Raw genomic sequence first — 12,466 nt, forward strand, 5'->3', positions numbered from 1 at the left:
GGAAAGATGAATGAGAAACAATTGGTCCAAGTCCAACATCTTTAGTATATATTTTCTATTATAACCTTTTTTTAATTGAATTTTTCATTAATCTACCTGTGAGTTTATAAAAATGTGGAAAGGAAAATATCGATCGTAAAAAAAGTGTTCGAGATATTTTTGTTTTTAATAATCGATTTGTTTTACTACTCGTGTTCTAAACAAAACTAATTTGCATATTTATAAATTAAACAAAATAAATCTTGGAATTTGGAGTGATCATGTAAAACTCGATTTCTTTTTACGGTCACATGTGTTGCATGTTAAAAACGTACGTACGTACGTGTCCGCGTAAAATAGGAAACCTTTTTTTTTCCTTTTTGAAATGTTATAGAATAAGAGTTAACAACAAAAAAAATATCAAGGAGACTGTTGTGGGTTTTGGCTTGGATATATAAAAATTAAAAACCAAAACAAAATGAATTAACCAAATAATACATAAAGAAAATTCATCTAATTAGATGTAAAAAGAAACGAACCAGATCACCCGAACCATCAATTTCACGTTTTTGTCTCTTTTTTTTTTCATTGAGTTAATTTCTACTCTCAATTCTCCAATTTTTTTCCGGAGAAAATATGGTTCACATTTTTAATTTCAAAGTCATATTTTTTTTGGAGAATATTTATACATATATATATATATATATACACACACATTGTGTAATGGGTGCTCGAGAAAAAATGAACTTTCAAGGAACTTTTTTGACCAAACCACAAAAGCAAGCGATCGTCATCGTGCTTCACATTCGAACATGTGTTCCGACAGATTCTTATTTTAATCTCGTACCAATCGAATTCCATAACCCACCCCTCACATAAAATAATTTAACCCTAATCTCTTATCTAAATCTCTCATATATAGACACGTACTATAATCTCAGATCAGTTAGGTTAAATCCTTCGCATCTTCTGTCTCTATCATATCCTTGATTTGATCTTATCGGTGCATAAAATCCGTGCTTAAGCTGAACTAATCCTGTTTCCCGATATATTAACGACTCTTAGTCTAATTTTAATATCATACTTAATCAAATAACCCATGCTTAAGCTTAGTCGTACTTAATCCATGCTTAAGCTGAACAAATTATGTTGCCCGATACATTAACATCTCAGTCTAATTTTAATCAAATAACTCATTAATGTCAAATTGTAGGACAATTGTTATTATCATTGATAATTAAAAAAGTTTAAATAGATAGGTAGTTTATAAGAATATAATTCCATATTAGATAACTTTAACTCTCCATATTGCCCAATATACTTTTATTTTGATAAAAATTTATAATTCTATAAAGAATCTCCTAGTAGAATAAAAATAAAAAAAAACATAAATGAATTCAATAATAACGTTAACTCTTTATAATCTTTAATAATTTTTTTTCCCCAAATTCATTTATGTTTTCAATCTCATTTATGACAAAATGTTAACATAAATGAGATTGGACTGTCTTCAAATTTTGTCATCAAAGTTTACCTCACAAACAAAATCTTCATTTTAAATTTCATTTTTTTTTTACAAAAACTCTGGTTACTTAAAAAAAACATTTCGATAAAACTCGTGCCACAGTTGGCTATCACAGGAAAAGAGAAACAAATAATGACGAGTGAGAATTAACCCATTAATTAGATATAGTTTTAATCATACGTAATCAATTAATTAATGACCATACATAAATCAATTAACCCATTAATTAGTTCTTTAGCAGATTTTCTTTATACGGGCCCGTGGAAGCATCTTATATGTGATTGTAATTATTTATTAATTTGTAATGAATTTAACCCTTCAGACTTTGTTGTGTCATGCTTCCATGGGTCTGCGGAGATTTCATAAAATTGTTCCGGCGACCTAACATTGCACGTCGGTCTTTAGACTCACAAACGACAAGATTTTTTTATTTGTTTAATCTCTTTTTTTTTATTCAACTGTTATATTATCAAAATCTATATTTCGGAAGAGTTCATTATTGTAAATATCCTCATAAAACTAAGTTTTTTTTTTCAAGAGTATTCATTAATGTACGTCCATATATATGTATATAACCATATATATTGTGTATATATATATGCTCATATTATATATATATACACACTCATATGTACATATATTATGTGTGCGTGTGCATGTATGAGTACAAGTACGTGTATATATATGTATTATGAGTGTATATGTATTTTGTGTACACGTGTAATATCGTATCTGAATATGTATGAGATCTCATATATTTTCGTTTAAGGTTTTGTTGTAAGCGTGGATACCTAAAAGGGGAGAATGACAACAGCAGCTTCATAATTTAGGGTGAGTATATAAAATATACAGTTTCAACAAAATCTTGACGACCTAAGCGGAATCGACTTTTATGTATTAGCACCTTCTATAGTTCATCACATATTCTCCGCGAAAATATATAAAATATATATTTTACATGTAATATTTATTCGTATTTTATTCTTTTTGCATTTCACTTTAATTTTTATTAAAAAAAAAATAAATTTTAAAGAAAGTTTTATTTCAAATTAATTTCAACTACATTTATATATTGTTCGATAGATTTAATTCAATTTTACATATTTAAATCCTAATATCCACTACTATTCTAGAATCTACACCAATATTTAATTAAACGTTAATTATTTTCCATCTAAAGTACAGAGTCAAAACTGTATTAATAATATTTACAAAAAAAAATGTATTAATAATGAGGAAACCAGGATTTTTCTGAATCCGGCTCCATTAAATTATTATACCTTTTTCCACATCTTGCATCCGAAACGACACGTAAAAAAATTCATGACCTAGGTAATTTTTTTGTAATAAATTACGGCTATATTTCAGTCATTAATATATATTTGCAAGCGACATCTTCTATATTTAGTAGGTAAAATAGACTTTAATTAAGGACACGTGTGAAATTCGGTTTGGTTTTAGTTCATGCATGTAAGCATTGATCTCTTATATTGTTACAAAGGAATAGAGATGATATGAGCATTGCTTGGATATATATAGACACGTGGAAGTATATATATTAATGAAGTTCCATTTTTAAATATACAATAAATATATTGTTTACGATTTGTGTAACAAAATCATACAATTAATATATGATACAACAACACAAATACAATTAATTTAAAAATTTACCCCCTCATAATCTAAAGTAAACTAACACACTAAACCCTTTCAGTCTTTTTACACTAGTTTATTGTTTATAAGAACGAGAATTATAAACTTTAAACTCATAAAATGCTATAAAAGTTTACAGATAAATTGTTTTTTATTATAGCTTATTTAAAACTAATCTACCACAGCAATCATATATTTAAATTAGATGTACAATCTATTATATATTGATTTTCAGCTAACTTGATAATAACACGATTTGTTTTAATCAAGATGATGTTCTCATTCTATTTTTTTTAGAAAAATTAAATTATACTTTTCCATAAAATATATAAGAATATGAAGAAAAAAAAGACAATAACGACAATATATTATAGCTTACTTTAAAGGAATTTATAAATATATCACGGATCATGTTATGTGATGAGCAAATCCTATCAAACCCATTGTTCTTTCATTAAAATGAAAGATGAAAACAAATTCTAATCTTCAAATATCTAATATTAAATTGTAAAATTTTATTTAAATAGAAACAAGGGGTGGCCAATTCGGGTTTCGGTTCGGGTTCGGTTCGGTTATATTCGGGTTCGGTTATTTCGGTTATAGAAAAACTATAACCATTCGGTTTTTATATAAATTTCGGTTCGGTTCGGTTCGGTTATTTTTCGGTTCGGGTTCGGTTCGGTTTTGGTAAAAAGTTCAATTTTTCAAAGAAAATTGTCGGTTATTCGCTCGGTTTTTTCGGTTATTTTTTATTCGGTTCGGTTCGGTTTCGGTTTCGGTTCTTCGGGTTTAAGGAAATCATAACCGTTCGGTTTTGATGTCGGATTCGGTTCGGGTACGGTTATGTCTTATTCGGTTCGGTTCGGTTCGGTTATTCGGTTAATAACCGAAATGGCCACCCCTAGAAACAACAGTTTTCCTTCTAGGGGATCTCCCCCGTCTCTGTTGGTTTGAAAGCCCACTTCCTGAACAAGAGGTCGTGGGTTCAACACCCAGGGTATGGAGATTTCCCCTCCGGCCACCTTCGGGTGCTTCACATCCCACACGTGTGGTGCCGGTTGTGCGTGTGGGTCGGGATTAGTCTGGTCTCTTTGGGCCTGGGATTACCCGGTTATCCAAAAAAAAAAAAAACAGTTTTCCTTCTAAGTCTCATAGTAAGTAACTAAGTATTAGATCTTTCAGTGTTAGCTAATTTTCAACCTTTAATTATCTCTTCATTTTGTCAAACGATAAGTACTAAGACCAAATTAAGTTTAATCAGTAATAACATTTCAAATGGGGCATCAAAAACTTATAATTTATTATATAAAACAAACATTTCAAATATATATATATATATATATATTTGCATGCGCAGTAATTTTCTAAGGATGAATTAATAGTAGATATTTCAGATTTTGTTTTATATTTCAACTCGTCGATTGCAATTTTGTAAATATCATATCCATTCGTCAGTTTTGTGCATGGACATTTAGATTCGATTCATCAAGTTCTATTTTTTTATTAAAGTAAATTTTCATTCTAAAAAAAAAATTTACTCATTTTTTAGTTATTTTTATATTCTATTCGAGTCCGGTTAACTAATTTATTTTACAAAAATAATATATCCATTATGATTTTAGATTCAATTCAATTATGTATTATAAAATTTGATTCGTTTCTATTTGGTTTTACATAATCTAATTAAGATATCCACTCTAATAGGAATAACTAAAAATGAAAAAATTGTTAACAACATCTGAATAAGAAGGTCTTTTTAACTCCATCTTATATATATATATATATATATAATTTTCTTAATGTATCGCATTCTAAAATAAAATTTTGTAAGAAAGTTGGTCCACTCGTGAAATAGAGGATCTTTTTTTTTGGTGATCTGGAAGTTCACCGGATCTTCGGTCTAACTATATTTTTTAGAAGGCCGGAGTAACCCATCTAAATTCTATGCTAGCATGGGTGAAACAGAGGCTCTTGGACGTCACTAATTTGAGTTTTCTAGGATAGCGCTGCATGAATTCCGTATTTTACTAAAGAAATATCCCGTTTAAATAATGGTTTAAAATTTTAAATTTTTCCTTAATGACAACAAGCGTTCCCTATAATCTAAAATAGAAATATTGACAGGAAAAAAGGGAAGAAGGAAAAAGTGGGTTTAGTTCATTGATCCATACAGAGAATATAGAATCAAACCTCAGTGTGATCCAATAATTAGTATTGTAATGATATGATTAGCAACAAGTGTTTCAATCATGGAACACATACGCTAAAAGCTAAATACCCAAATATATTATTTCTATATGATATGGGTATATATAAAATTCTTAAAGCTAGATATGAAATCCCATAAACAAACAAAAACCATTTAAGTAGTCTAATTAATTTAATACATAACTTTAAAAGATTTTGAGATTTTCATTTATGTCTAATTTTTCTTATGTAACTACTACTGGAAGCATTTTTTTTATTACAATATTTTATATCATCATAAATAGTGGTTTTATATGTTTTTTTTACGTGATGATTGGACTTATTTGTAAAAGTTGTATGTATGTGTGTGTATAGACATACATACTTTTATAATAAAGTTAAGATCAATGATTTGGATCTTAAATTTGAATGAAGGGGAAGTTGGTGCCATCACTCTCCTTAGAAAGTGCGCTCATATGGCCAGCTTTGGCAGATCCAAGTGTCCCATGTCATTATTCTTCCATTAGTTTGCGTGATTAATTGCAATAATATATGCTAATTAAATACAATATTAATAAATTGGTTTCACTTTTAATTGCAATAATGTGCTAATTAAATACAATATTAATCAACTGGTCTCTCACTTCAAGTGCTTACATACGTGTAGGGGTATACATTTCCGGTATCCATATGACTATATTCATTTCGATTTTTATATATGTTTTGGTTTGTTTTGAATGTGAAAATGAATTTCAGTAAAATATATATTATTTTCTATAAAAAAATTATATTATCTGGATTTGTCAGGTTAGTCCCATACTTGGTACGGATTGGACCGGATTCGATTTTGGTTTTAGAAAAGTTATAATTAAAGTTTTTAATTCTAATTTAATTTAGATATCATTAATTATATATTATTTGATTCGATTCAATTTTATTTACGGAGATTTGAAGTTGATTTTATTTCTGTTTTTCTATGAATTAGCTTTCTGGACTTGAAACCACTTAGCATAGTGCGAATATTCTTTTGTTACAAATGAAAAGAAATGGCAGAATCGGTGCCATTAATTTAATTCTTCCCGAGGATTCAAAAAGCGCGCTTAGGCTATTAAATCAAGTTCCATGAACCCTAATTCAGAAAGTCAGTCGCATTTGGACCGTCTAGAACATGGAATTTTGCGTACTAAAATTACTGTGTAATAAAACAAAATAATAATTCTATAATGATTTATTCGGACGAAAGCTGAACCAGGATATATTAATTACATCCATTGCATATATATATATATATGTACGTATCCGCATGCGTGTGCATGTATACACATGGATATGTGCGCAGTACGTAATGGATCCATATGTGAGTGAGTGTATAGTATGTCATTCCCGAGTCCTCATACATATATACATATATATATATATGCAGGAGCGGATCCAAATAATTTTATAACTAGAGAGTGGAGACAATAGTAAAAGTAGATTTAATTTTAGTGGGATCATTTAACAAATTTAATTAATTTTTTATAAAATGTATTAAGAAATTAAACATTTTTAATTAAAAGGTGGGGCATGTGAACGCATTCCCAATGGGTCCGCTCATGCATGTATCTATACTATTATGTATATAACTAGGGTTCTAACTTCTATATGTATGCATAAATGTTTCACACAATTGCCATGTTTTAGCCTTTCCAACAATAGTAGAGAAAAGTTATAAAATTTACATAAATATAGAATTTACATATTATTATTTTTTCTTATTTACTGTGGTTAATTACTAATTATACAATTATAGAACTTGAAGATATCGAAATACTCGATGTAAAAATTGAGCGACAAAATAAATATTTCATCCGACAATGAAATTGAGGAATATGAAAGATTATATATAAAATACCCTCGAATGTCATTTCCGTTCATCACTGTGATTTCTCACATGCATGTTTTGTCTATGTTTGCAACTTTCCATTGTTTGCGTGATGATCATGCACATACGCACACATGCATGATGCATTATGTTACACTCGAATTTATAAATTCCAAATCTACAAATGTAGACATGTGTATTATGTATATACATATGCGTATCTATACGTATAAACTTATATATATGTGTGTGTGTGTGTGTTTAATATCCATATCATATGCTATGGTGAGTGGTCATCACATCACATGCACGTCCGAACTTAACCTTACAGTGTCTAATTCAATTTGTGTTGTCAAATTAGCAAAGCCGTTGACTTTTCTTCAATCATCATTATATTTACTCGATAGGTTATAATAAATTTGCAATTTGGATTTAAGAGTCAACTTGCCACAGTGTAAGGTATTGTGGTTGTGGTCATATAATAATACACAAATAATCCCCACGAAGCAACGTTAACTTATGTACATTTTATTTTGTGCTCATAATACACATATGCATCATTGTATTATTATATCATCTCTTCTACATCATCATGTTATTAATTTTGCGTGTGCCTACATATATATAATAAACTATGTATCATACATATTATATATATTGTACTTGCATCTTAATCTTTATTTTTATACATACTTGCATCTTAGTTTATGTACCGCTTGTTTAATATATAGTTTTTAAAAATATACACATTATTGTTGATGCATGAGGAATTTTTTTTTGTGGAATTGGAATTTATTGTTATTGATATGAGAAACCAATTTTTTAACTGATACTTAGGAATTTAGTTTTGCCGGAATGAGTGAAATTGAATCTTGTGGTCTGACCTGTGAGAGTATTTTCTTACAAGTTACTAGCAACAATGCTTGGAATTTCCCCGGTCCTCAAATATAGTTGAAGTTTGATGAATTTCTACATTATAAAAAAATGATATTTGGAATTTCGTTTAGTTGTTTACAAGCATATTTTTTATTTCTGTTGGAGTGTGAATTATCGGTCTAATCTTCTACAAATTCATATATATATATATATATATATAATGATTGGGGCTTGAAACAATATATATATATGGTTAGTGGACTTTGAAATACTGTTAATGGGCTTCTCACAGTGACAACTCTATAAAAAAACCTAGGATTAAAAAGATAATACTAGAGAGAAAAAAAGACATTTTATTGGGATTGAACCCGATCCCTCAATTTTTAGAAATTCATAATATTGAGCCGTTTATTTTGTTTATGATCAATTTAATCCTCATGACAGTGCTTTCCTATTCTCCGTCCCGATCTTAAGTTACAAAAGTTTTAAAGCAAATTCTCCAATTCCATACCTACAGTCATTTGAGGACCAATAAAGAATCTAAATCCTTTTCCCCATAAGCTGCTTACCGTATCTCAAACATTGTATTCCATTTTGTACAAACAAAAAAAGGATCAAAGACAGAATTCGGATCAAACACAAGGCGGTGCAATCAATACACATTTATGATCAGAATCTTGACATCTGACTTCATTTAAGTTTTACGAAAGTACTCTCACCATTCGTTTGATCCATAGCTTCCATGGTCTCGGCTTGCAATCTACTGAGCATCTTCAGGATCTCGGGTGCCCATTCATATATTGCTCGTCGGTAGAATTCGGTACTTTGTTGTTTGAGTTAAGAGATGTGGACTCAACTGACAAAAATGAACCACCAAAGAGAACATGAATTACGAGCAGTGACACAATTCAATCAGCTTCAGATTTTAAATCCAAGGCAGAAGAGATCACCTCTTGGTCAAATAAATTGCCATGACAGAAAATAAAGTCAACACTGCGATAACTAAATCGCTAACAGAGAAGTTTCAGAAACTCTTTTTTCAATCTACCATCAGACACCATATCTATTATCATGTTTATGGTCGATTCATGTATAGAAAACTCATTGCTCCGCATTTCTCGTATGAGCTCGATAACCATCGATGGAGAGCCACTCTTGAGATGACCCTTGATCAATGTGTTGTATATAACATCATCAGGAAAACAACCAGCCTCTTTCATCCTTCCGATTACCGTTTCGACTTCATAAAGTAAACCTTTTCCACAAAGTCCGGAAATCATTATATTATATGTGATAACATTCGGTTTCACTCCTTTATCAAGAAGTCCATTAAATAACAAGAATGCCTTGTCAACTTTCCCGGCCTTGCATAACCCATGCACCATAACACTATGGATGGATATATTGAGATCAATCCCACTCTTTTTCAGCTTATTATATAGGCCAAGTGCCTTGTCTGTTTTTCCGTTCTTACAATGACCATCAAGCAAAATGCTGTAAGTTATAAGATCAAGATGATGACCTTTATACTGCATCTCCAGGAGAAACTTTTGGGCAGCATCAAGGTTGTCTACTCGATAAAACCCTTGGATGAGAACGTTATAAGTAAACGAATCAGCAACCAATTCTCTTCGAGACATCTCATAACAGAGATTCATACCCTTATCTACCCTATTAGCCAGTAACCATGTATCATAGAATTAAAAGTTACTACATTTGGAAAGCATCCCTTGGTGATCATAGAAACGAACATCTGTTCCGCCTCGTCAAGGCGATTCTGCATGCAAAATCCATTGATCAATGAAGTATAAGTAATAGTATTCGGAACTAAACCTCTTCGGATCATCTCCTCGTATAATTCTTTGGCCTTCAGAAACCTCTTCTCTTTACAGAGTGTATCGATTAATCCATTGAAAGTGACAATATTAGGGGTGATTTTTTTTTCATCTCACTCAACAATCGAGTAACATTGTCCCATCTACCAACTCTGCAAAGGTTGTTTATGAAAGAGGTGTAGGTATTAACATTTGGTACAATCCCGACGTTATCCATCTTTCCAAAGAGGCTCAATGCATCGTCCATGTGTCCTAATTTGCAAAGGCAATCAGTGATCGTACAATAAATTCTTTCATTGACCTCAATGCGCATTTCCTCCATCATCACGAGTAGATTCAATATCAAATCATAATCCCCTAACTTACAGACCCTGTTTATAACAGTGCCAAATGTAACTATATCGGGTTGACAATCAATCTTTAGCATTTGGTCAAGTAAACTCACCGCTTCGAAAACTCTATCCTCAAGACAAAGTCCGTTGACCAAAGTGTTAAATGTTACAACATTAGGCTTATATCCTTCTTTCACCATTTGATCAATCAAGCTTAATGCTGCGAATATCTTACCATGGATACAGAATCCATTAGCTAGGGTGGTGTAGGTGACTACATCAGGCTCATAACCCCGTCTCATGATTTTCCCCACAACTGATAAACCCGAGAACACTTGACGAGAGCGGCATAAACAGTTGATCAGAATATTCAAAGAGTAGATATCATGTGAAACCCCAAGCAATTCCATTCTCTTGCAGAGGGAAATCACAACATCATACCATTTCATTTTCATGACTGCACTCAATAGTTTATTGAAATCAACGATGGAAGGAAAGGGACGAGACCGAACCATCCGATCGAACAAATCAACAGCAGCCACAACGTCACAATCATGAAACCCACATCGCAATCTCTCTCTGTAAGACATACTGCAGTGCAGTCTCTAGCACTGGAAAAAATCGATCTCGGACAAGATGAACAATGTAAGAAATTGTTCAGAGTATCTCTCCCCAGGGGATGAATCTGAACCAAATCTGAAGCAGAAGCCAACGCGAAAGCAGTCATTCTCCAGACCATTGGCATCATCTTAGCTTTCATTCAAAGACAGAATCAGAACTCAGGCAAACTGCTATTCTGCTGGGCAAACTTCAAGAATACCCCTCGCGGGTCGCAGGGCTATCATTGATACACCTCTGGAATTGTAAAAAAAATTTCTATCAGATTTTACACTCCAATAGGGATAAAATGACCTATTTAACCCTGTATATAAAATGTACTAAATACCCTAACATATTTTAACTAAAAAACTCTGCGGTGTAAGAAGATAAATATCTGACATATCGAAAAACGTGTACGTTTATTTTATTATCTGTCGAAACTAATTTATTACGACTTAAATACGACTTGCTTATGAATTCGTAAATCAGAAAAATATATACGTAAAACATGTATTTTGTCGATAATTTTTTGAATGGTGATAGATATATATTAATTATATCAATAAAAAGAGTTTTAAGTCATAAATTACAATTTTATTAAAAATTTGGTATAATTCTTGATATGTAAGACCAAATGTATATTAAACTTATATAAACACACTCAACCATATTATATAAAATATACCAAAATATTAAATTTGTTGAAAATATTAATGTAAACCGATTATTATCATTAAATTGATAGATTTCTATCATTATTTGACAAAATCGAGTCAAAATTCGCGATCTTTTAACAATTTTATAAGAATTCGTTGGTGGCAAATGAGTTGTGATCAAGTCGTAAATATTTGGTTTTGGCCGATTCCCGAGACAAAACGTCGTTTTTTTATTTTTGGTTGGGCCCACTTTTATTTGATCAAAATTGTTATTCTTTTTTTACCACTTTTGTTTGTAGTATATACGACTTTCTATATTTGTTTTTTACACACAAGATCGATTTTATATAAATTTTACCATAAATCATTTTCTAAATGTTTCTCATTTGACACACAATTGTTAGGTTTTTAAATAATTCGTGCTTTAATTTGTCTATGTTTAATTTCAATATTTATTTTTTTACACAAATTCAAATTCAGACGAATTCAGTTACAATTGCTACTCTTTTTTTTGTTACAATTGCAACTATTTCTTTGTAACTTTGTTTTTGTTGTATTTACGACTTTCTATATTCGTTCGATTTTTATCCCAACATCTTTTTTGTATGATTTTTAATTTTTATTTTTAAATTTTAAGTGGCCGGTTTTTTTTTTGGATATACAATGACCGGTTTTTATGTTACACGCGTATATGTTGATATATACCTTTTTTCAATGTCGAGGTTATTATAGTCTTTTCCAACTTTTTTAAGGGTAAGAACGTCTTTTACTAATTCCATATGTTTTTGGTGTGTATCAACGAAATGGATGCGACAGGTTTGGTATATCCGTGAAGTTTGCCCTATTCTGCTACTTCTACAAAATCTAGATCGAAGGGGCGGAAATACTTATCCTTTTTGACCCTGAATCAGAAAACCCAAAACACATTCTGAGTCAAAATTCAAAAAGTGGATTCC

At 30.7% G+C, this 12,466-nt stretch overlaps 1 protein-coding gene across 1 annotated transcript; it reads right to left on the bottom strand.

Moving 5' to 3' along the window:
• Positions 1-9,097: 9,097 nt before the first annotated feature.
• LOC104824531 (pentatricopeptide repeat-containing protein At1g63330-like) lies at positions 9,098-10,664 on the bottom strand. The gene is made up of 3 exons (XM_010556632.1): positions 10,070-10,664; positions 9,839-9,971; positions 9,098-9,758 (listed from the first exon to the last, which is right to left on the bottom strand). Exons 1-3 carry the CDS (start codon positions 10,662-10,664, stop codon positions 9,098-9,100), a joined length of 1,389 nt encoding a protein of 462 aa, XP_010554934.1.
• Positions 10,665-12,466: the final 1,802 nt, after the last annotated feature.

This window comes from Tarenaya hassleriana, unplaced genomic scaffold (assembly GCF_000463585.1).
Source record: "Tarenaya hassleriana unplaced genomic scaffold, ASM46358v1 Cleome4, whole genome shotgun sequence".
Classification (NCBI taxonomy): Eukaryota; Viridiplantae; Streptophyta; class Magnoliopsida; order Brassicales; family Cleomaceae; genus Tarenaya; species Tarenaya hassleriana.